The sequence below is a fragment of the Ranitomeya imitator genome, chromosome 3 (assembly GCF_032444005.1).
Source record: "Ranitomeya imitator isolate aRanImi1 chromosome 3, aRanImi1.pri, whole genome shotgun sequence".
NCBI classification, from domain to species: Eukaryota; Metazoa; Chordata; class Amphibia; order Anura; family Dendrobatidae; genus Ranitomeya; species Ranitomeya imitator.
In genome coordinates, this window is record NC_091284.1 from 424,447,825 (window position 1) to 424,471,110 (window position 23,286).

General features: G+C 44.8%; 1 protein-coding gene across 2 annotated transcripts in view; it reads right to left on the reverse strand.

The window, feature by feature from the left end:
* The window catches only part of PPM1D (protein phosphatase, Mg2+/Mn2+ dependent 1D), an 80,736-nt gene that overhangs the window by 40,757 nt on the left and 16,693 nt on the right, over positions 1 to 23,286 (reverse strand). For both annotated transcript variants that reach the window (XM_069757225.1, XM_069757224.1), the window contains exon 2: positions 7,675 to 7,900. In XM_069757225.1, the coding sequence (XP_069613326.1) occupies positions 7,675 to 7,900 (226 nt within the window). The remainder of the gene's footprint in view (positions 1 to 7,674; positions 7,901 to 23,286) is intronic.

Below are 23,286 nucleotides of genomic sequence, written 5' to 3' on the forward strand. Positions count from 1 at the left end.
CGAAGCCACTCCTTCGTTGCCCTGGCGGTGTGCTTTGGATCATTGTCATGTTGAAAGACCCAGCCACGTTTCATCTTCAATGCCCTTGCTGATGGAAGGAGGTTTGCACTCAAAATCTCACGATACATGGCCCCATTCATTCTTTCATGTACCCGGATCAGTCGTCCTGGCCCCTTTGCAGAGAAACAGCCCCAAAGCATGATGTTTCCACCACCATGCTTTACAGTAGGTATGGTGTTTGATGGATGCAACTCCGTATTCTTTTTCCTCCAAACACGACAAGTTGTGTTTCTACCAAACAGTTCCAGTTTGGTTTCATCAGACCATAGGACATTCTCCCAAAACTCCTCTGGATCATCCAAATGCTCTCTAGCAAACTTCAGATGGGCCCGGACATGTACTGGCTTAAGCAGTGGGACACGTCTGGCACTGCAGGATCTGAGTCCATGGTGGCGTAGTGTGTTACTTATGGTAGGCCTTGTTACATTGGTCCCAGCTCTCTGCAGTTCATTCACTAGGTCCCCCCGCGTGGTTCTGGGATTTTTGCTCACCGTTCTTGTGATCATTCTGACCCCACGGGGTGGGATTTTGCGTGGAGCCCCAGATCGAGGGAGATTATCAGTGGTCTTGTATGTCTTCCATTTTCTAATTATTGCTCCCACTGTTGATTTTTTCACTCCAAGCTGGTTGGCTATTGCAGATTCAGTCTTCCCAGCCTGGTGCAGGGCTACAATTTTGTTTCTGGTGTCCTTTGACAGCTCTTTGGTCTTCACCATAGTGGAGTTTGGAGTCAGACTGTTTGAGGGTGTGCACAGGTGTCTTTTTATACTGATAACAAGTTTAAACAGGTGCCATTACTACAGGTAATGAGTGGAGGAAAGAGGAGACTCTTAAAGAAGAAGTTACAGGTCTGTGAGAGCCTGAAATCTTGATTGTTTGTTTCTGACCAAATACTTATTTTCCACCATAATATGCAAATAAAATGTTAAAAAAAACAGACAATGTGATTTTCTGGATTTTTTTTTCTCAGTTTGTCTCCCATAGTTGAGGTCTACATATGATGTAAATTACAGACGCCTCTCATCTTTTTAAGTGGTGGAACTTGCACTATTGCTGACTGACTAAATACTTTTTTGCCCCACTGTATATATTTTTGCAATAAAAAGCGTATTTTAGTGTGTGACAGCTGCCAATCAAAAATCCGCTATAAAAGTAAATCAAACCCCCTTAGTTAGAGAAATATAAAATTTAAAAAACGTTTTTCTTTCCATTTTCCCATTAGGGTTAGGGCTAAAGTTACGGTTTGGATTACATTTACGTTTGGGATTAGGGTTAGGGGCATGCTCGGGTTAGGGGTGTGGTTAGGGTTGGGATTAGGGTTAGGGGTGTGTTTGGATTAGGGTTTCAGTTATAATTGGGGGGTTTCCACTGTTTAGGCACATCAGGGGCTCTCCAAAACGCGACATGGCGTCCGATCTCAATTCCAACCAATTCTGCATTGAAAGTAAAATAGTGCTCCTTCCCTTCCGAGCTCTCCCGTGTGCCCAAACAGGGGTTTACCCCAACATATGGGGTATCAACGTACTCAGGACAAATTGGACAACAACATTTGGGGTCCAATTTCTCCTGTTACCCTTGGTAAAATAAAACAAATTGGAGCTAAAGTAAATTATTTATTTATTTATTTTTTGTGAAAAAAAGGTGTTTTTTTAAAAATATTCCAAAAATTCCTGTGAATACCTGAAGGGTTAATAAACTTCTTGAATGTGGTTTTGAGCACCTTGAGATGTGCAGTTTTTAGAATGGTGTCACACTTGGGTATTTTCTATCATATAGCCCCCCTCAAAGTGACTTCAAATGTGATGTGGTCCCTAAAAAAAAAAAAAAGTGTTGTAAAAAACTATAAATTGCTGATCAACGTTTAACCCTTATAACTCCCTAACAAAACAAAAAAAAAAAAAATGTTGGTTCCAAAATTGTGCTGATGTAAAGTAGACATGTGGGAAATGTTACTTAAGTATTTTGTGCGACATGTGTGTGATTTAAGGGCATAAAAATTCAAAGTTGGAAAATTGCGACATTTCAAAGTTTTCGCCACATTTCCATTATTTTCACACAAACGCAGGTACTATCAAAGAAATGTTACCACTAATATGAAGTACAATATGTCATGAGAAAACAATGTCAGAATCATCGGGATCCGTTGAAGCGTTAGAGTTATAACTTCATAAAGGGACAGTGGTCAGAATTCTAAAAATTGGCCCGGTCATTAACGTGCAAATCACCATTGGGGGTAAAGGGGTTAATGCACTGTGATTCAAGGTACACAATTAATAACAGTTTGTTTTTTTTGTGCCCTGAGACCACCTTTTTTTGCGGATACCATTTTGGGGTAGATTCGATGTTTTAGCCACTTCTTTTGTTTGTTTTTTTTGCATTGTTGCAGGCGGAAAACCACATTTCTGATGGATTGATTTTTCTTTTTATGCTGTGTACTGATTTGATAGATAGGAGTTTTGAGGATGTGGAGATACCATGTGTATTGAGGGTTTGTTTTTTGTTTTTTTTTAAATAAGGGAGATAAGTGATTTTATTCATATTTTATTTTAAACTTTACTGTATGTGGTTCCCTTATGAGACATGAACCTGTAATCATCTGATCACTTCTGCTATACACATCAACAATACAGTGTTTCAAATTAAGCAAATGCTATTTTTAACTGACTTTCCCAAGTGGCCGATGAAAGGGAGTCAGTATTATGTTCAAATCAATCATTCGATTATAAATTACGGTACATTTTATTGGACAAACCTCCCAATGATAACTGGAATTTTCTCAAAACTAAGAAAATAAGTGCACTGTTCCAAATTATTATGCACACCAGTTTTCTGGTTAAATATATTTTTATTAAAGAGAAGAGAATTTTACAAGAAAAACAGTAGTTGAAAACTACATCAATGATCAAAGTACTTTTTCTTATAATATACAATTCGAGAAGAGTAACACAAAAAACACTCGTTCACAAACCTTGCATAAATCTTACATAAAAGAGAGAAAGAATAAAAAAAATAAAATTAGAGGGAGTAAACCCTCTAGAATGACTACGGTATCTTTAACATATAAGCAATAACTCCTTGCCCCCACAACAGGCGAGGACTTTCCTTACCGTGAATAAAATAAAGCATACCTAAAATCAGTTCGCCCATGTCCCCTAGAGCGAGACATGCAATCATTATATAGTATCATTATAAAAGTAAATGATAAATCATGGAATAGACCTATCACACCGAGCTGGTGGAAGGTGAACAGCTCACCCAGGGGGGAGATTGAAAGAAGAGGAAATAGAGGGGGGAGCCCAACTGGGTGGGGCTCAAGAAAAGAAATATAAAATAAGAACACGAAAAGAAAGGAAGAGTAGCATAGTAATCGACTGTAGAATAGACAGGTGTATTCAGGTAAACAGGTCAGGGAAACGAGCAGAATCTTTAAATAGAATCCATTCAGTCCAGATACCCAAAAAGGAGACCCTTGTCTGTGAAAGGTCATGCACACCAGTTTTCAAACATTTTATAGAATTAAAGAACAGAAAATGATCATTTGTTCAATTTGCAGCATTAGGAGGTCGCATTTACGGAAATCAAAAGCATCTTAACCAGTTTAAGTGTTCACAAATTGGTCCTTCTTTGAAAGCACTTTCACAATTCTGCCACCACTGAACTTGTGAGTTTTTGGATAGTTTCAGGTAGTGCTCTGCACTACTAGCGCTCAGGATCCAGCGCCGTTACTCCCCGCAGGCTTTGTGCCTCTCCTCTGGCGCTTCACCTTCCATAGTGATTCTGCAGCAGACTGCAGCTCCTATATCCCGTGCTCTGGCTGACGCTCATTCAGGCTTAAAATAATTAGGTCAGACTTGAGGTAATCTATAAAGGAGGATCGGATGAAGGCGATGCCATTTCTCAGAACAAATTTATACATATATATATTTTGACGCCATGTAGGTGTCATGAAAGTTGGTGCCAATCCGACCTATGACGCCTATGTGGCGTCATAGAAATATTGTGTCCCTGCAGATCGGGTGAAAGGGTTAACTCCAATTTCACCGGATCTGCAGGGACAGGGGGAGTGGTACTTTAGCCCAGGGGGGTGGCTTCCCCTAAACCCCCTTCCCCCCCCCACCCGTGGCTATGATCGCTCTGATTGGCTGTTGAAAGTGAAACTGCTAATCAGAACGATTTGTAATATTTCACCTAAAAAAACTGGTGAAATATTACAATCCAGCCATGGCCGATGCTGCAATATCATCGGCCATGGCTAGAAACACTGGTGTACCCCGCCCTCTCCACCGATCTCCTCCCCGGTCCTCTGTCCGGTGCTCCGCTCCCCTCTACCATCCTGTCTGCTCCCCCGTCCTCCTGCCCGCTCCCTCCGTGCTCCGATGCCTCCGATCCATCCCCCATGCTCAGATCTCCCCCCCCTTATACTTACCGGGCCTCCCGGTGTCCGTCCGTCTTTTCCTGGGCGCCGGAATCTTCCAAAATGGCGGGCGCAAGTGCAGTGCGCCCGCCGAATCTGCCGGCCGATTCGTTCCAGGTATATTATGATCACTGTGATATAACCTATCACAGTGATCAAAATAAAAAAAATAGTAAAATGACCCCCCCGCTTTATCACCCCCATAGGTAGGGCCAATAATAAAATAAAGAAAATATATTTTTTTTCTTTTTCTACTAGGGTTAGGGCTAGGGTTAGAGTTAGGGCATTTGCACACGGTGCGGATTTGGCTGCGGATCCGCAGCGGATTGGCCGCTGCGAATTCATAGCAGTTTTCCATCAGGTTTACAGTACCATGTAAACCTATGGAAAACCAAATCCGCTGTGCCCATGGTGCGGAAAATACCGTGCGGAAACGCTGCGTTGTATTTTCCGCAGCATGTCAATTTTGTGCGGATTCCGCAGCGTTTTACACCTTTTCCTCAATAGAAAGCCGCAGGTGAAATCCGCACAAAAAACACTGGAAATCCGCAGGTAAAACGCAGTGCCTTTTACCTGCGGATTTTTCAAAAATCGTGCGGAAAAATCTCACACGAATCCACAACGTGGGCACATAGCCTTAGGGTTATGGTTGGAATTAGGGCTAGGGTTGGAAATAGGGTTAAGATTAGGCTTGTGGTTAGGGTTCTGGATAGGGTTAGGAGTGTGTTGGGGTTAAAGTTGTGGTTAGGGTTAGGATTAGTGTTAGGATTAGGGGTGTGTTGGGGTTAGTTGGAGGTAGAATTGAGGGGTTTCCACTGTTTAGGCACATCAGGGGTCTCCAAACGCAACATGGCGCCACCATTGATTCCAGCCAATCTTGCATTCAAAAAGTCAAATGGTGCTCTCTCCCTTCCGAGCCCCGACGTGCACCCAAACAGTGGTTTACCCCCACATATGGGGTACCAGCGTACTCAGGACAAACTGGGCAACAACTATTGGGGGTCCAATTTCTCCTGTTTCCCTTGAGAAAGTAAAAAATTGCTTGCTAAAACAATTTTTGAGGAAAGAAAAATTATTTTTTATTTTCATGGCTCTGCGTTATAAACTTCTGTGAAGCACTTGGGGGTTGATAGTGCTCACCACACATCTAGATAAGTTCCTTGGGGGTCTAGGTTCCAAAATGGGGTCACTTGTGGGGGGTTTCTACTGTTTAGGCACATCAGGGGCTCTGCAAATCCAACGTGATTCCTGCAGACCATTCCATCAAAGTCTGCATTTCAAAAGTCACTACTTCCCTTCCGAGCCCAAACAGTGGTTTACCCCTACATATGGGGTATCAGTGTACTCGGGACAAACTCGGCAACAACTATTGGGGTCGAATTTCTCCTGTTACTCTTGTGAAAATAAAAAATTGCAGGCTAAAAAATAATTTTTGAGGAAAGAAAAATGATTTTTTATTTTCACGGCTATGCGTTATAAACTTCTATGAAGCACTTGGGGGTTTAAAGTGGTCACCGCACAGCTAGATTAGTTCCATGGAAGATCTAGTTTCCAAAATGGGGTCACATGTGGGGGAGCTCCAATGTTTAGGTACACAGGGGCTCTCCAAACGCGACATGGTGTCCGCTAACGATTGTAGCTAATTTTTCATTCAAAGAGTCAAATGGCGCTCCGTCCCTTCCGAGCCTTGCCGTGTGCACAAACAGTGGTTTGTGACCACATGAGGTATCGGTGTACTCAGGAGAAATTGTCCAACACATTTTAGGATTTATTTTATCCTGTTGCCCATGTGAAAATGAAAAAAAATTGAGGCCAAAATAATTTTTGTGGGAAAAAAAAGTACTTTTTCGTTACGGATCAATTTGTGAAGCACCTGGTGGTTCAAAGTGCTCACTATGCATCTAGATAAGCTCCTTGGGGGGTCTAGGTTTCCAAAATGGGGTCAATTGTGGGGCAGCTCCAATGTTTTGGCACACAGGGGCTCTCCAAACGCGACATGGTGTCCACTAAAGATTGGAGCCAATTTTTCATTGAAAAAGTCAAATGGCGCTCCTTCTCTTCAGAGCCCTGTCGTGCGCCCAGACAGTGGTTACCCCCCCCCCCCCCCCCCCACATATGAGGTATCAGCGTACTCAGGACAAATTGTACAATAACGTTTGGGGTCCAGTTTCTCTTTTTACCCTTGGGAAAATAAAAAAGTTGTTGCTAAAACATAATTTTTGTGACTAAAAAGTTAAATGTTCATTTTTTCCTTCCATGTTGCTTCTGCTGCTGTGAAGCACCTGAAGGGTTAATAAACTTCTTGAATGTGGTTCTGAGCACCTTGAGGGGTGCAGTTTTTAGAATGGTGTCACTTTTGGGTATTTTCAGCCATGCAGACCCCTCAAACTGACTTAAAATGTGAGGTGGTCCTTAAAAAAAAAAAGTCTCGTAAATTTCATTGTAAAAATGAGAAATCGCTGGTCAAATTTTAACCCTTATAACTTCCTAGCAAAAAAAAAAAATGTTGTTTCCAAAATTGTGCTGATGTAAAGTAGACATGTGGGAAATGTTATTTATTAACTATTTTGTGTCACATAACTCTCTGGTTTAACAGAATAAAAATTCAAAATTTGAAAATTTGCGAAATTTTCAAAATTTTAGCCAAATTTCAATTTTTTTCACAAATAAACGCAAAAATTATTGACCTAAATTTACCACTAACATGAAGCCCAATATGTCACGAAAAAACAGTCTCAGAACCGTTACGATCCGTTGAAGCGTTCCCGAGTTATTACCTCATAAAGGGACACTGGTCAGAATTGCAAAAAACGGCCAGGTCATTAAGGTCAAAATATGCTGGGTCATGAAGGGGTTAAACACGAGCCATGTATGAGGGAGTCGGGAGTTGGAGTCCGAGAAATTGAGGAGTCGGTGGTTTGGCTTACCGACTCTACAGCCCTGATTAAAAAACTGTACAGTACAGCTCAAGTTGTACGGGGACACTGCGAGGAACTGCGGGAAAGTAACAACCAGCTGACTGAATAGTACATGTGGGAATAAAGGTCACTGTTAGCGACTTACCATCTCCTTGTGGGCACAAAATCGCTTTATCGATCACTGACCAACTTACATCATCCATCAGCATTCATTACGAGCAGAAATCTGCCACTAACATTGGGCTCAGTGGTTACATCACATTCCCCACTAGTGAATGTTACCTGCCACCAAGTCCTTCAATTCTCTCCCTTTCTCTGGGTAGCTCCGGTTTGTGATCTTGGGTTACTTCTAGGGCCTTCAGCATCTCTTTAGGACCATTGTGTAATCCAAATACAACGCCAGAATCTCCAACATGGGCCACATAGAGCTTATTTCCACGAATTATAATGACACTAGCGGTAGTTCCTGAGGTGCTTGGGAGACCAGTCATAGTTTTTGGCCATTCAGCTGAGAAAAAAAAAAAAAAGTCACTGGTTATGAAATGGAAATTAATTTTACATTAACAGTTTGTAATATGTTTGCCTATTGCTAGCATTTAATTTTTAACAATTTTTTTTTTTCAGTAAAGGAGCAACAGGTGACTTAATTTTGAATTAATAAATCAACAGTAAACATAAAAATAAGCAACTTTGTAATATGTCATCAGGGAAAGTCTTCAATCTCCACTGACTGATCATTCATTCTCAATTCCCAGGTAAAGTTTGTGTTCAATAAAAGAAGATTACTATATTACTGAGAGAGAACCCTTTCAGTTGGAACAGTCACGCTCTATGTAGAGGGGAGGAGCTTGAGGCAGAACTCCTACTCCCCCTTTATCTCAGTAAATATAAAAATAAATGATTTGTTCTTGAGAGTAAAGAAGCAGATAAAACATATTACAAACTTTCATTTTCACGTGAACTACTGATTTATGAAAAAAAAAAAAATTAACGGTTACCCTTTAAATAAAAGGTAGACTGGACTTCAGGACAGTAATTACGGTACTTTTCTATTATCCATCTTGAAAATCTACTTATGCTTTACAGAAAAGAAAAAAAAAAATAGCAATCTGATCTTGCGCCTAATTAAGAATTCTAAATAGATTATTTTGATCTACCACCATCGGTTGAGAGTGGCTTCTATATGAACAGCTAGATCAAATTTATCACTACCCTAAGGGTACCGTCACACTATAACATTTTGATCGCTACGACGGTACGATTCGTGACGTTCCAGCGATATCGTTACGATATCGCTGTGTCTGACACGCAGCAGCGATCAGGGATCCTGCTGAGAATCGTACGTCGTAGCAGATCGTATGGAACTTTCTTTCATCGCTGGATCTCCCGCTGTCATCGCTAGATCGGTGTGTGTGACACCGATCTAGCGATCTAGCGATGCGATCCAGCGATGCGTTCGCTTGTAACCAGGGTAAACATCGGGTAACTAAGCACAGGGCCGCGCTTAGTAACCCGATGTTTACCCTGGTTACAAGCGTAAAACTAAAAAAAAAAACAAACAGCACATACTTACATTCTGGTGTCCGTCAGGTCCCTTGCCGTCTGCTTCCAGCACTGTGACTGCCGGCCGTAAAGTGAAAGCAGAGCACAGCGGCTGTGCTTTCACTTTCACTTTACGGCCGGCAGTCACTGAGTGCGGGAACCAGACTGCAAGGGACCTGACGGACACCAGAATGTAAGTATGTGCTGTTTGTTTTTTTTTAGTTTAACACTTGTAACCAGGGTAAACATCGGGTAACTAAGCGCGGTCCTGCGCTTAGTTACCCGATGTTTACCCTGGTTACCCAGGGACCTCGGCATCGTTGGTCGCTGGAGAGCTGTCTGTGTGACAGCTCCCCAGCGACCACACTACGATTTACCTACGATCACGGCCAGGTCATATCGCTGGTCGTGATCGTAGGTAAATCGTATAGTGTGACGGTACCCTTAGGGAATGAAATTTCTACTGCAAATACTGACATATTGGAAGGAAAAATTTTGTGTAAAATGCCAGTGTTTTCTGGATTCATTAAAATAAGTGAAAAATGTTGAAAACACACTTGAAGAATTGACTTGCTGCAAACTAAGTATTTCAAATCTGCAAAGAAAACATAAGCCACGTGTGCATGAGACTTCCGAAATCTTATTCTCTTTGCAGAGACCGTAACATGCTACGATTGACATAGCCTATCACCACAGAACACAACTTTCCACCTAGGACAGATTATTCTTTTTAGAGCAAGGCACACAGATATGTATTGTTATATGTTCTTTCTCCTTTAGCAGCAGAAAGACAAGAAAACCAAGACAATGTTGAACACCCGATAAAAACACACTTTTTATACCGTATGTACTCGAGTATCAGCCGACCCCGAGTATAAGCCGAGACCCCTAACTTTGCCAAAAAAAAAAAAAAAAACTGGGAAAACTTAATGACTTGAGTATAAGCCTAGGGTGGTAAATGCAGCAGCTACCTGTAAATTTCAAAAATAAAAATAAGTACCAATAAAAGTAGGTATCAGTAGGTTAAGTGTTTTTGAATATCCATATTGAATCAGGAGCCCCATATAATGCTCCATACAGTTCATGATGGGCCCCATAAGATGCTCCATACAAAATATGCCCCATATAATGCTGCAGAAATGCTGATTATTGCCCCATAAGATGCTCCATAGAGATATTTGCCCCACATGCTGTAGCTGCGATTACAAAAAAAAAAAAAACAGACATACTCGCCTCTCGTCGCTCAGGCCCCCGGCACTTGCAATATTCACCTGTCTTCGTTCCACTGCCGGGCGCCGCTCCGTCTTCAGCACTGACGTTCAGGCAGAGGGCACACACTAACCACGTCATCGCGCCCTCTGACATGAGCGTCACAGCAAAGGAAGCGGAAGATGGAGCCAGGCGGTGGAACGAGGACAGGTCAATATCACGCAATGCTGCTCACCCTCCCAAGTATACTCACCTGCTCCCAGCATGGTCCCTGTCAGCTTCCCTGATGGTCTTATCCGGGCACTAACAGCTTCTTCCAGCGTTGAGCGGTCACCGGTACCGCTCATTACAGTAATGAATATGCAGCTCCACCCCTATGGGAGTGGAGTCGCGTCCATATTCATTACTGTAATGAGCGGTACCATGTGACCGCTCAACGCTGGAAGAAGCTGTCAGCTTCAGATATGCAGTGATCATGCCAGGAGTAGGTGAGTGAGTATGTCACAGCCGCCGCTCTCCCTGGGACAATGACATGATAATGAGAGGTACCATGTGACCGCTCAGTACAGGAAGAAGCTGCCGATGCCAGGGAACCAGGGACGTGCAGGGACCGCGCCAGGAGCAGGTGAGTATTACACAGCTCCGCTCCCCCTCCCCTGCCGACCCCTGGGTATGACTCGAGTATAAGCCGAGCGTTACTTTCAGCCCAAAAAAGTGGGCTCAAAATCTCGGCTTATACTCGAGTATATACAGTATGTAAATTATTGGCTGTCTATATTTGTATGTTTTAACCTTTTTTTTGTACGTATACATCACGACTTTGGATGCCCACCTGGTGCTCATGCACCATACTGTTTTATTATGTTTGTATCATTTTTGCACTTTGCCATATTTTTCTTTGTTTTTTTTGGCCACATTATCTCTAATATATTGTATATTTATGTTTTTTTCAGTGAGGTTTGATAAAGACCCATCAAGGGGTAGAAACGTTACCTCAATACTTTATTGATCACTGTGGTGTTCCTCAATAAATAAATAAATATGTAGATAAGCCCCTGATGCAGTTGGCCTTAGCTCATACGATTTTTGGCGTGACAGATTCCCTTTAAACAAGGCCAATCCTTCAGTGTTTGTGCCAGTCTGAGGACAGCAGTGGAGAAGCTCAGCATGTCTATTTGGGGAAGGGCTCTAGTCACTTTACACTGAGGCCAGACACTAAATATTTACCCTATAAAATAGTGTAAATAAGTTTCTAGGAACGCTCATTTCATGATAATCATGTGGTCTAAGGGTACCGTCACACAGTGGCATTTTGATCGCTACGACAGCACGATCCGTGACGTTCCAGCGATCTCGCTGTGTCTGACACGCTCCTGCAATCAGGTACCCCGCTGAGAATCGTATGTCGTAGCAGATCGTTTGAAACTTTCTTTCGTCTAGTGTCCCGCTGTGGCAGCATGATTGCATGGTGTGACAAAGGTGTGCACGATATTGTATACGATGTGCGCATAGTAACCAACGGCTTCTACATCGCACATACGTCATGAAATTATCGCTCCAGCGTCGTACATTGCAAAGTGTGACAGCAGTCTACGACGCTGGAGCGATATTGTTACGATGCTGGAGCGTCACGGATCGTGCCGTCGTAGCGATCAAAATGCCACTGTGTGACAGTACCCTTACCAGGCTGCTTATTTAACTGAAGAACAAACAAAATGTTTGTTCGTCTAGTGAAACTATTCGTTTGCAGAAGAGATCATATTTTTTAGTAGCTCATTCTCCTATGTAAACAGAGCAGCGTAAATGGACCCTTGTCACTGGGCCTTCATGCAGTGTAAATGACCACCAGCTGGCAACATGTTTGACAGTCAGAAATGGTTTAATTTCCCATAGGGGTGGAGCCGCATATTCATCACTGTAATGGGCAGCCCCACGTGACCGCTCATACAGGAGAAGCTGCAGCCAGGAGAGGACGCTGCGAGGGAGCCGGGTGAGTATTTTATTAACAGCGGGCAGGCGCACAGGGGGTGGGGACAGGGATCTTTATTTTAAACACAAACAAATAAAAAAAATTAAAAAAAAGGATTTTTCATATCTTCTCCGCAGCGAACGCTGCTGGAGAGAAGATATGAATGGCGGCTTCAGCACCAGATGCAGGGGACAGCGCTTATCTCTAGCGCTGTCTCCTGCACGCTCCGTGTGGTACCCACTGATGTGCCACATAAACGCACGGGCACACGGACACGGATAATTCCGGTACCGGAATTATCTGGACGTGTGAGACTGGCCTAACAGATGATTAGAATAAAAGGTTCAGTTGTCAGACTCCCACCAACCTGAAATTCATGACCTATCCTCATAAGTAACCTTGGGACCACAGAACCTTTTTTAGAAATTCAGCCTCGGTTCATCCTCGAGACTTAAATTAAGTGGAAAATATCTCCCACCCGGAGGTGGGTGCGTGGCAGATTTCACCCTCTATACTGCCACGGTTGAAATTTACAGTAAGGCTATGTGCACACGTATGGAATTGGTGCGGAAATTTCCGCTGCAATTCCGCAACTGTGCCACGGGTATTCCCGCTAAACACTAGCGTTTTACAAGCGTAATTAGCTTGCAGAATGCTAGCGTTTTCCAAGCGATCTGTAGCATCGCTTGGAAAACTGACTAACAGGTTGGTCACACTTGTCAAACAGTGTTTGACAAGTGTTGACCAGCTTTTTACTATTGATGCTGCCCATGCAGCATCAATAGTAAAAAGATCTAATGTTAAAAATAATTTTTAAAAAACCGTGATATTCTCACCTTCCGGTGTCCCCCGCAGTCTTTCCGCCCCTCGCAATGCTCCCGTTCCCAATAATGCCTCGTGGCAATGACCCCAGATGACATTCCTATGTGTGCAGAATCCCCGCGATTACGCACAAAGAATGAACCTGCGTTAATTTCCGGAATGCGATTCTGCCACGGAAAAAAAAAAACAACACACCATATGCACAAAAATTGCAGATTGCATTCTAATAATAGGATGCTTAATATATTCATTTTTTTCACGGTTTTATAGCGGAAAAACCACAAAAAATCCTGAATGTGTGCACACAGCCTAAAAGCCAGAGGAGTAATTAACATGCTGGATACTTAAAATATGACGTGTTTCTGGCAAACTCTTGTAGACACTTTGATAAGTCACAAAATTGTCATGCAACATGGAGTTTCAAACTGCTCCAGCAACATGGGCAGAGCGTTGTCAGAATACAGAACGGGGGAGGCAAATTCAGCAACGGTGCTGGCTATTCTTATGTCAGAAGTGATACTCTAATCCAGGGGTGGGCAATTAATTTTGCCATGGGGCCGCATGTGAAATTGGGATGGTTTTAGAGGGCCGGACTAATATAATTAACTCTGCTGTACAGGCATCGGCAGGGTCAGTTGCAGTTTCTAGTGTTTTACCCATTTACCCCTGTGAGTTGTTACACAATCAGAATACCGGTGTGACGGAGACACTGAAGACATGGGGCCAATACAGACCTGGTCCTGGTAGCAGAGTGAGACCCGAAGGGCCACACTGAGGCCATGTCATAAAGAGGAAGGAACAGGAGACTGGAGGGGCCACACTGAGGCCATGTCATACAAAACAAGTCATCCGCACTAATAGGAGAAGACAACATGTGCAGAGTCTGTCTGTTCTCCCCGTGTTTCCTCCTGCATTCCAAAGACTGATAGGGAATTAGATTGTGATAATGTCTGTACAGCGCTGAGGACTATGGTGACGCCATATAAAAGAGTGACAGAAACACACACACATACCTCCTCCTGCAGCAGAGCGGCCCCGCTGTGTGCGGACAGGACCTGTGTGACGTCACAGTCATGTGATCTGTCACATGGGGAGGGGGGGTCACATGATTAGGGGCGGAGCTCCAGATTTCCAGGACTCTGATATGCTAGAATCCGGTCACAAGAATGACTGACACAGCCGGGAGCCAATGGCTCCTGATGCTGTGTCAATCACATCCTGACCCTGGAACTGTATGCGCTGCAAGCGCATACTGTTCCGACAGCTACTGTTCCGACAGCGTGTGGATGAGCTCGGGGCCTTCACTCCAGCCGCCAGCGGTCCTCCTCAGAAGCGTCTGGCGGCTGGCCGAGCGGCGCCTGTCAGAAGTGACAGCTAGCTGGCGGGCCGTTTAAAATCAGGCAGGCCGGATGCGGCCCGCATCTTGCCCAGGTCTGCTCTAATTCATGACTGGAGTAGCATCATTTCTGGAATTATGTCCATAGCAGTTGCCATCGCCTAAAGGAATATGCTGTCTTCACTGAAAACAGACTACTTCAGAACTGAGAATTTTGAGGATTAATCAATCCAGGAGGAGAAAGCAGATATCTCAGATCTATAACGCTGGGAGCGTCACTCTGTCCGAAGCCTTTATAGACTGCGCAAGCGCTGGCGCAGTCTGGACCCCACAGAGTGACGCAGCCCAGGAGATCGCGGTATGCGTAAGCACTGAACGCACACCGCGATCTCCAACGGAGAAGCAGGGACGTGCCAGGAGGGTGAGTATGCTATATTCACCTGTCCCCGTTCCACCACCGTCTTCCGCGTTCTCTGCCTGTGACGTTCAGTTCAGAGGGCGTGATGATGCGCTTAATGCGCGCCGCCCTCTGACTGAACAGTCACAGCTAGAGGACCCGGAAGACGGAGAGGCACGCAGCACTGGATCAGGGCCAGGTGACCATAGCAAGTGTCGGGGGCCTGAGCTAGCGGTGATTCCGGCACCTGACCCCCACAGCGCGCCGGTGTCCCTGCCTGCTTAGGCCCCCCAGCACTCAGCGCCCATAGGCGAATATATATATATATATATATATATATATATATATATATATATATATATATATATATATATATATATATATATATATATATATATATATATATATATATACACACACACCATACGGGGCATATAATACAATGGAGCATCTTATGGGGCCATCAACATTTATGGGGCAGCGTATGGGGCATATGGATGGGAGCAGCAAATTACAGAACTGTGGCGCAGGATGGAAGCAGCACATTACAGAACGGTGGCGCAGGATGGGTGCAGCAAATGACAGGATGGGGGCGCAGGATGGGAGCAGCACATGACAGAACTGGGGCATAGAATGGGAGCAGTACATGACAGCATGGGGGCGCAGGATGGAAGCAACACATACCAGGATGGAGACCATATACCAATATAAATGCTCGCCACCCGGGCATAGAACTGGTTCAATAGCTAGTAAGATATATATTACAAAGTTGCTTATTTTCATGTGCGCTATTGATTTAGGAGAAAAATAAAAATAAAAATAAATACATACATACATACATATACACACATATATCACTTTAACCTCTTCATGACCCAGCCTATTTTGACCTTAATGACCTGGCCGTTTTTTGCAATTCTGACCAGTGTCCCTTTATGAGGTAATAACTCAGGAACGCTTCAACGGATCCTAGCGGTTCTGAGATTGTTTTTTCGTGACATATTGGGCTTCATGTTAGTGGTAAATTTAGGTCAATAAATTCTGCGTTTATTTGTGATAAAAACGGAAATTTGGCGAAAATTTTGAAAATTTCGCAATTTTCACATTTTGAATTTTTATTCTGTTAAACCAGAGAGTTATGTGACACAAAATAGTTAATAAATAACATTTCCCACATGTCTACTTTACACCAGCACAATTTTGGAAACAAATTTTTTTTTTGCTAGGAAGTTATAAGAGTTAAAATTTGACCAGCGATTTCTCATTTTTACAACGAAATTTACAAAACCATTTTTTTTAGGGACCACCTCACATTTGAAGTCAGTTTGAGGGGTCTATATGGCTGAAAATACCCAAAAGTGACACCATTCTAAAAAATGCACCCCTCAAGGTGCTCAAAACCACATTCAAGAAGTTTTTTAACCCTTCAGGTGCTTCACAGCAGCAGAAGCAACATGGAAGGAAAAAATGAACATTTAACTTTTTAGTCACAAAAATTATCTTTTAGCAACATTTTTTTTATTTTCCCAATGGTACAAGGAGAAACTGAACCACGAAAGTTGTTGTCCAATTTGTCCTGAGTACGCTGATACCTCATATGTGGGGGTAAACCACTGTTTGGGCGCACGGCAGGGCTTGGAAGGGAAGGAGCGCCATTTGACTTTTTGAATGAAAAATTGGCTCCACTCTTTAGCGGACACCATGTCACGTTTGGAGAGCCCCCGTGTGCCTAAAAATTGGAGCTCCCCCACACGTGACCCCATTTTGGAAACTAGACCCCCCAAGGAACTTATCTAGATGCATATTGAGCACTTTAAACCCTCAGGTGCTTCACAAATTGATCTGTAAAAATGAAAAAGTACTTTTTTTTTCACAAAAAAATTCTTTTCGCCTCAGTTTTTCATTTTCACATGGGCAATAGGATAAAATGAATCCTAAAATTTGTTGGGCAATTTCTCCCGAGTACGCCGATACCTCATATGTGGGGGTAAACCACTGTTTGGGCACACGGCAGGGCTCGGAAGGGAAGGCGCGCCATTTGACTTTTTGAATGGAAAATTAGCTCCAATTGTTAGCGGACACCATGTCGCGTTTGGAGAGCCCCTGTGTGCCTAAACATTGGAGCTCCCCCACAAGTGACCCCATTTTGGAAACTAGACCCCCCAAGGAACTTATCTAGATGCATATTGAGCACTTTAAACCCCCAGGTGCTTCACAGAAGTTTATAATGCAGAGCCATGAAAATAAAAAATAATTTTTCTTTCCTCAAAAATGATTTTTAGCCTGGAATTTCCTATTTTGCCAAGGGTAATAGGAGAAATTGGACCGCAAATGTTGTTGTCCAGTTTGTCCTGAGTACGCTGATACCCCATATGTGGGGGTAAACCACTGTTTGGGCGCACGGCAGGGCTCGGAAGGGAAGGCACGCCAATTGGCTTTTTAAATGGAAAATTAGCTCCAATCATTAGCGGACACCATGTCACGTTTGGAGAGCCCCTGTGTGCCTAAACATTGGAGATCCCCCACATATGACCCCATTTTGGAAACTAGACCCCCAAAGGAACTAATCTAGATGTGTGGTGAGGACTTTGAACTTCCAAGTGCTTCACAGAAGTTTATAACGCAGAGCCATGAAAATAAAATAAAAATTTTATTTTCTCTAAAATGATTTTTTAGCCTGCAATTTATTATTTTCCCAAGGGTAAAAGGAGAAATTTGACCCCAAAAGTTGTTGTACAGTTTCTCCTGAGTATGCTGATATCCCATATGTGGGGGTAAACCACAGTTTGGGCACATGTCGGGGCTCGGAAGTCAAGTAGTGACATTTTGAAATGCAGACTTTGATGGAATGCTCTGCGGGCGTTACGTTGCGTTTGCAGAGCCCCTGATGTGGCTAAACAGTAGAAACCCCCCACAAGTGACCCCATTTTAGAAACTAGACCCCGAAAGGAACTTATCTAGATGTGAGGTGAGCACTTTGAACCCCCAAGTGCTTCACAGAAGTTTATAACACAGAGCAGTGAAAATAATAAATACGTTTTCTTTCCTCAAAAATAATTTTTTAGCCCAGAATTTTTTATTTTCCCAAGGGTTACAGGAGAAATTGGACCCCAAAAGTTGTTGTCCAGTTTCTCCTGAGTACGCTGATACCCCATATGTGGGGGTAAACCACTGTTTGGGCACACGTCGGGGCTCAGAAGGGAAGTAGTGACTTTTGAAATGCAGACTTTGATGGAATGGTCTGCGGGCGTCACGTTGCGTTTGCAGAGCCCCTGGTGTGCCTAAACAGTAGAAACCCCCCACAAGTGACCCCATTTTGGAAACTAGACCCCCAAAGGAACTTCTCTAGATATGTGGTGAGCACTTTGAACCCCCAAGTGCTTCACAGACGTTTACAACGCAGAGCCGTGAAAATAAAAAATCATTTTACTTTCATCAAAAATGATGTTTTAGCAAGCAATTTTTTATTTTCTCAAGGGTAACAGGAGAAATTGGACCCCAGTAATTGTTGCCCAGTTTGTCCTGAGTACACTGATACCCCATATGTGGGGGTAAACCACTGTTTGGGCACACGTCGGGGCTCGGAAGGGAAGGAGCACCATTTGACTTTTTGAATGAAAGATTGGCTGGAATCAATGGTGGCGCCATGTTGCGTTTGGAGACCCCCTGATGTGCCTAAACAGTGGAAACCCCTCAATTCTAAGGCCAACACACCCCTAACCCTTATCCCAACTGTAGCCGTAACCCTAACCACAACCCTAACCGCAACACACCCCTAACCACAACCCTAACCCCAACACACCCCTAACCCTAACCACAACCTAATTCCAACCCAACCCTAACCCTAAGGCTATGTACCCACGTTGCGGATTCGTGTGAGATTTTTCCGCACCATTTTTGAAAAATCCGCGGGTAAAAGGCACTGCGTTTTACCTGCGGATTTACTGCGGATTTCACCTGCGGATTCCTATTGAGGAATAGGTGTAAAACGCTGCGGAATCCGCACAAAGAATTGACATGCTGCGGAAAATACAACGCAGCGTTTCCGTGCGGTATTTTCCGCACCATGGGCACAGCGGATTTGGTTTTCCATAGGTTTACATGGTACTGTAAACCTGATGGAACACTGCTGCGGATCCGCAGCGGCCAATCCGCTGCGGATCCGCAGCCAAATCCGCACCGTGTGCACATAGCCTAATTCTAAAGGTATGTGCACACGCTGCGGAAAACGCTGCGGATCCGGAGCAGTTTCCCATGAGTTTACAGTTCAATGTAAACCTATGGGAAACAAAAATCGCTGTACACATGCTGCGGAAAAACTGCACGGAAACGCAGCGGTTTACATTCCGCAGCATGTCACTTCTTTCTGCGGATTCCACAGCGGTTTTACAACTGCTCCAATAGAAAATCGCAGTTGTAAAACCGCAGTGAAATGCGCAGAAAAACCGCGGTAAATCTGCCATAAATCCGCAGCGGTTTAGCACTGCGGATTTATGAAATCCGCTGCGGAAAAATCCGCAGAGGACCAGAATACGTGTGCACATACCGAAACCCTAACCCTACCCCTAACCCTACCCCTAGTTCAAAAAAAAAAAAAAATTCTTTATTTTATTATTGTCCCTATCTATGGGGGACAAATGGGGGGGGTCATTTACTGTTTTTTTATTTTGACCACTGTGATAGATTATATCACAGTGATCAAAATTCACATTGGAACGAATCTGCCGGCCGGCAGATTCGGCGGGCGCACTGCGCATGCGCCCGCCTTTTTGGAACATGGCGGCGCTCGGGGAAGAAGACGGACGGGACCCCGCCAGGATCGGTAAGTATAAGGGGGGGAGATCAGGGCACAGGGGGGGGAGATCAGGGCACGGGGGGGCGTCGGAGCACGGGGGGGAGGGATCGGAGCATGGGGGAGAGTGATCGGTGTGCGGGCGGGTGGATCGGTGTGCAGGGGGGGTGGATCGGTGTGCAGGGGGGGTGGTTCGGAGCACGGGGGGGGGATCGGAGTGCGGGGGGGTTTGATTGGAGCACGGGGGGGTGTGATTGGAGCACGGGGGGAGCGGGCAGGAGGACGGGGGAGCGGAGCACAGGACGGAGGGGAGCGGGCCACAGATCGGGGGGCTGGGGGGGCGATCGGTGGGGTGGGGGCACATTAGTATTTCCAGCCATGGCCGATGATATTGCAGCATCGGCCATGGCTGGATTGTAATATTTCACCATTTTTTTAGGTGAAATATTACAAATCGCTCTGATTGGCTGTTGAAAGTGAAACTGCCAATCAGAGCGATCGTAGCCACGAGGGGGTGAAGCCACCCCCCCTGGGCTAAACTACCACTCCCCCTGTCCCTGCAGATCGGGTGAAATGGGAGTTAACCCTTTCACCCGGCCTGCAGGGACGCGATCTTTCTGTGACACAGCATATGCGTCACAGGTCGGATTGGCACCGACTTTCATGACGCATACGCTGTGTCACAGGTCGGGAAGGGGTTAAGTGGTGTGCACCTCTTCATGAATTTGGCCATTTTATTGTTGTACACCCCTCATTAAGACTGGCGTACGAAACACAGGTTTTAATGAAATTTGTAAAAATTGTATATACATTCCTGGTACCGTAGTATGCTACATAATCTTCCACTTTATGCATAAACTAGGACAAATCTTTTTAGTTGCTAACAAAAGATCACACTGTTTGACCCAATAAAGGAGTAATAGCAGATAAACAGAGTGAAGCACAATGACAGCTAGGCAGAAAGAATGACAGCTGCGTTATACACGGGTGGACAAGCCTGGGCTAGGATTCTTCAGGAACTTGTTATGAAAACGCTCATATGGACATGTCCCGGCAAGAAACCTGACCGTCAGTCCACTGCTACCACACAGCAGACTAGGTACAGCCTGATCCATGGCCGACGTCAGAGACATTTACTACCTGCTTCTATAACCAGGAATGTGCGGCAGCGAGAATATTTATTCCACATAACCATTTGCAAATCACACACAGAAGCAGTCTTTCTTATGCTGATAAGAATTGAATTCATTTGCAATAAAGATCATTAGCTTTGACAAACATGCTTATGTAGATGAGAAAATGTATCTTCCCGATTCTCCCTAAAAGCGAAATCGCCAACAGGACTATAGAATAACACAAATTGAAATCAAATTAACTGTTCTCCGAATGTGTCTGTCCTACTAAAGCTTTTAAGGCTGCATTCACACAGCGCATAGTCTTTCTGCGATTTTTCAAAATTGCAAGGTGTAAATGCAATCTGATAAACAAGGGACTGTCAGCACAGGATGACTGAAGAGATAGGTGGAAAACAAGCAGGTGGGAAGGTGTATTTAAAAGGGAACCTGTCACCCCCAAAAATCGATGGTGAGGTAAGCTCACCGTCATCAGGGGCTTATCTACAGCATTCTGTAATGCTGTAGATAAGCCCCCAATGTTAAGGTACCTTCACACATAACGATATTGTTAACGATATCGTTGCTATTTGTGACGTAGCAACGATATCGTTAATGAAATCGTTATGTGTGACAGCGACCAACGATCAGGCCCCTGCTGGGAGATCGTTGGTCGCTGAATAAAGTCCAGAACTTTATTTCGTCGCTGGACTCCCTGGAGACATCGCTGGATCGGCGTGTGTGACACCGATCCAGCGATGTCTTCACTGGTAACCAGGGTAAACATCGGGTAACTAAGCGCAGGGCCGCGCTTAGTAACCCGATGTTTACCCTGGTTACCATGCTAAAAGTAAAAAAAAACAAACACTACATACTTACCTACAGCCGTCTGTCCTCCAGCGCTGTGCTCTGCACTCCTCCTGTACTGGCTGTGAGCCGGAAAGCAGAGCGGTGACGTCACCGCTCTGCTTTCCGGCTCCCAGACAGTACAGGAGGAGAGCAGAGAAGCAGAGCGCAGCGCTGGAGGACAGACTGCTGTAGGTAAGTATGTACTGTTTGTTTTTTTTTACTTTTAGCATGGTAACCAGGGTAAACATCGGGTTACTAAGCGCGGCCCTGCGCTTAGTTACCCGATGTTTACCCTGGTTACCGGCATCGTTGGTCGCTGGAGAGCGGTCTGTGTGACAGCTCTCCAGCGACGCTGCAGCGATTCGGATCGTTGTCGGTATCGCTGCAGCGTCGCTAAATGTGAAGGGGCCTTTACCTGAAAGAGGAGAAAGACGTTAGATTATACTCACCCAGGGGCGGTCCCGCTGCTGGTCTGGTCAAATGGGTGTCTCAGGTCCGCTCCGGCACCTCCTATCTTCATTCCACGACGTCCTCTTCTGGTCTTCACGCCGCGGCTCTGGCACAGGCATACTTTGTCTGCCCTGTTGAGGGCAGGGCAAAGTACGGCAGTGCGCAGGCGCCCGGCCTCTCTGACCTTTCCGGCACCTGCGCACTGCAGTACTTTCCTCTGCCCTCAACAGAGCAGACAAAGTACACCTGCGCCGGAGCCGCGGCGTGAAGACCAGAAGGGGACGTCATGGAATGAAAATGGGAGGCCCCGGAGCGGACCTGAGACACCCATTTGACCGGACCGCAGCGGGACCGCCCCTGGGTGAGTATAATCTAACGTCTTTTTTTCCTCTTTCAGGTAACATCGGGGGCTTATCTACAGCATTACAGAATGCTGTAGATAAGCCCCTGATGACGGTGAGCTTACCTCACCATCGATTTTGGGGGTGACAGGTTCCCTTTAAGTGTTTGGCCCCACCAAGAAGCACAGAGCAATTGTACTTGGTTTGAGTAGTCATTCTGTGCTGACAGAGACCCTTAAAAGGGAATCTGTCAGCAGGTTTTTGCTCCCTCATCTGAGAGCAGCCTGATTTAGGCAAAGAAACCCTGAATCCAACAATGTATCACTTAGATTACTGGGTGCAGTTCTGACACAGCTTTTAAAATTTAGAATGAAGCAGAGCTGAGAAAGCTAACCCCACCCACACCAGACTATGTAGAAAATCCGTAGACAGTGAGCTGCTTATCACAGGAGGGGACTAACCAGCAATGTAAGACCTCTTTCACACTTCTGTTTTTACAATATGCACAGGGTTTTTTTTGACAGACCCGTCGAGGCTATGTGCACCTGTTAATGTATGCGTTACACACATAAAATGCATATAATCCATGTTAAAAAATAAAATAAAATAAGTGTTATTCTTACCTTACGGCGTCACCCGCAGCCTTCCCGATGCTCGTGACGCTCCCAGTAATGCCTTGCAAAATAACCCGATGATGTAGTGGTGTTGCGAGACCACTACATCATCTGGGGTCATTGCCGCAATGCATCACTGGGAACAGGAGCATCGGGAACGCTGCTGGTGACGCTGGAAGGTAAGAATATCACGATTTTTTATGAGTGAGAGAGAGAGAGTGAGTGAGAGAGAGAGAGAGAGTGAGAGAGAGAGAGAGTGAGAGAGAGAGTGAGTGAGTGAGAGAGTGAGAGAGAGAGTGAGAGAGAGAGTGAGAGAGAGAGTGAGAGAGAGAGAGTGAGAGAGAGAGTGAGAGAGAGTGAGAGAGAGAGTGAGAGAGAGAGTGAGAGAGAGAGTGAGAGAGAGAGTGAGAGAGAGAGTGAGAGAGAGAGTGAGAGAGAGAGTGAGAGAGAGAGTGAGAGAG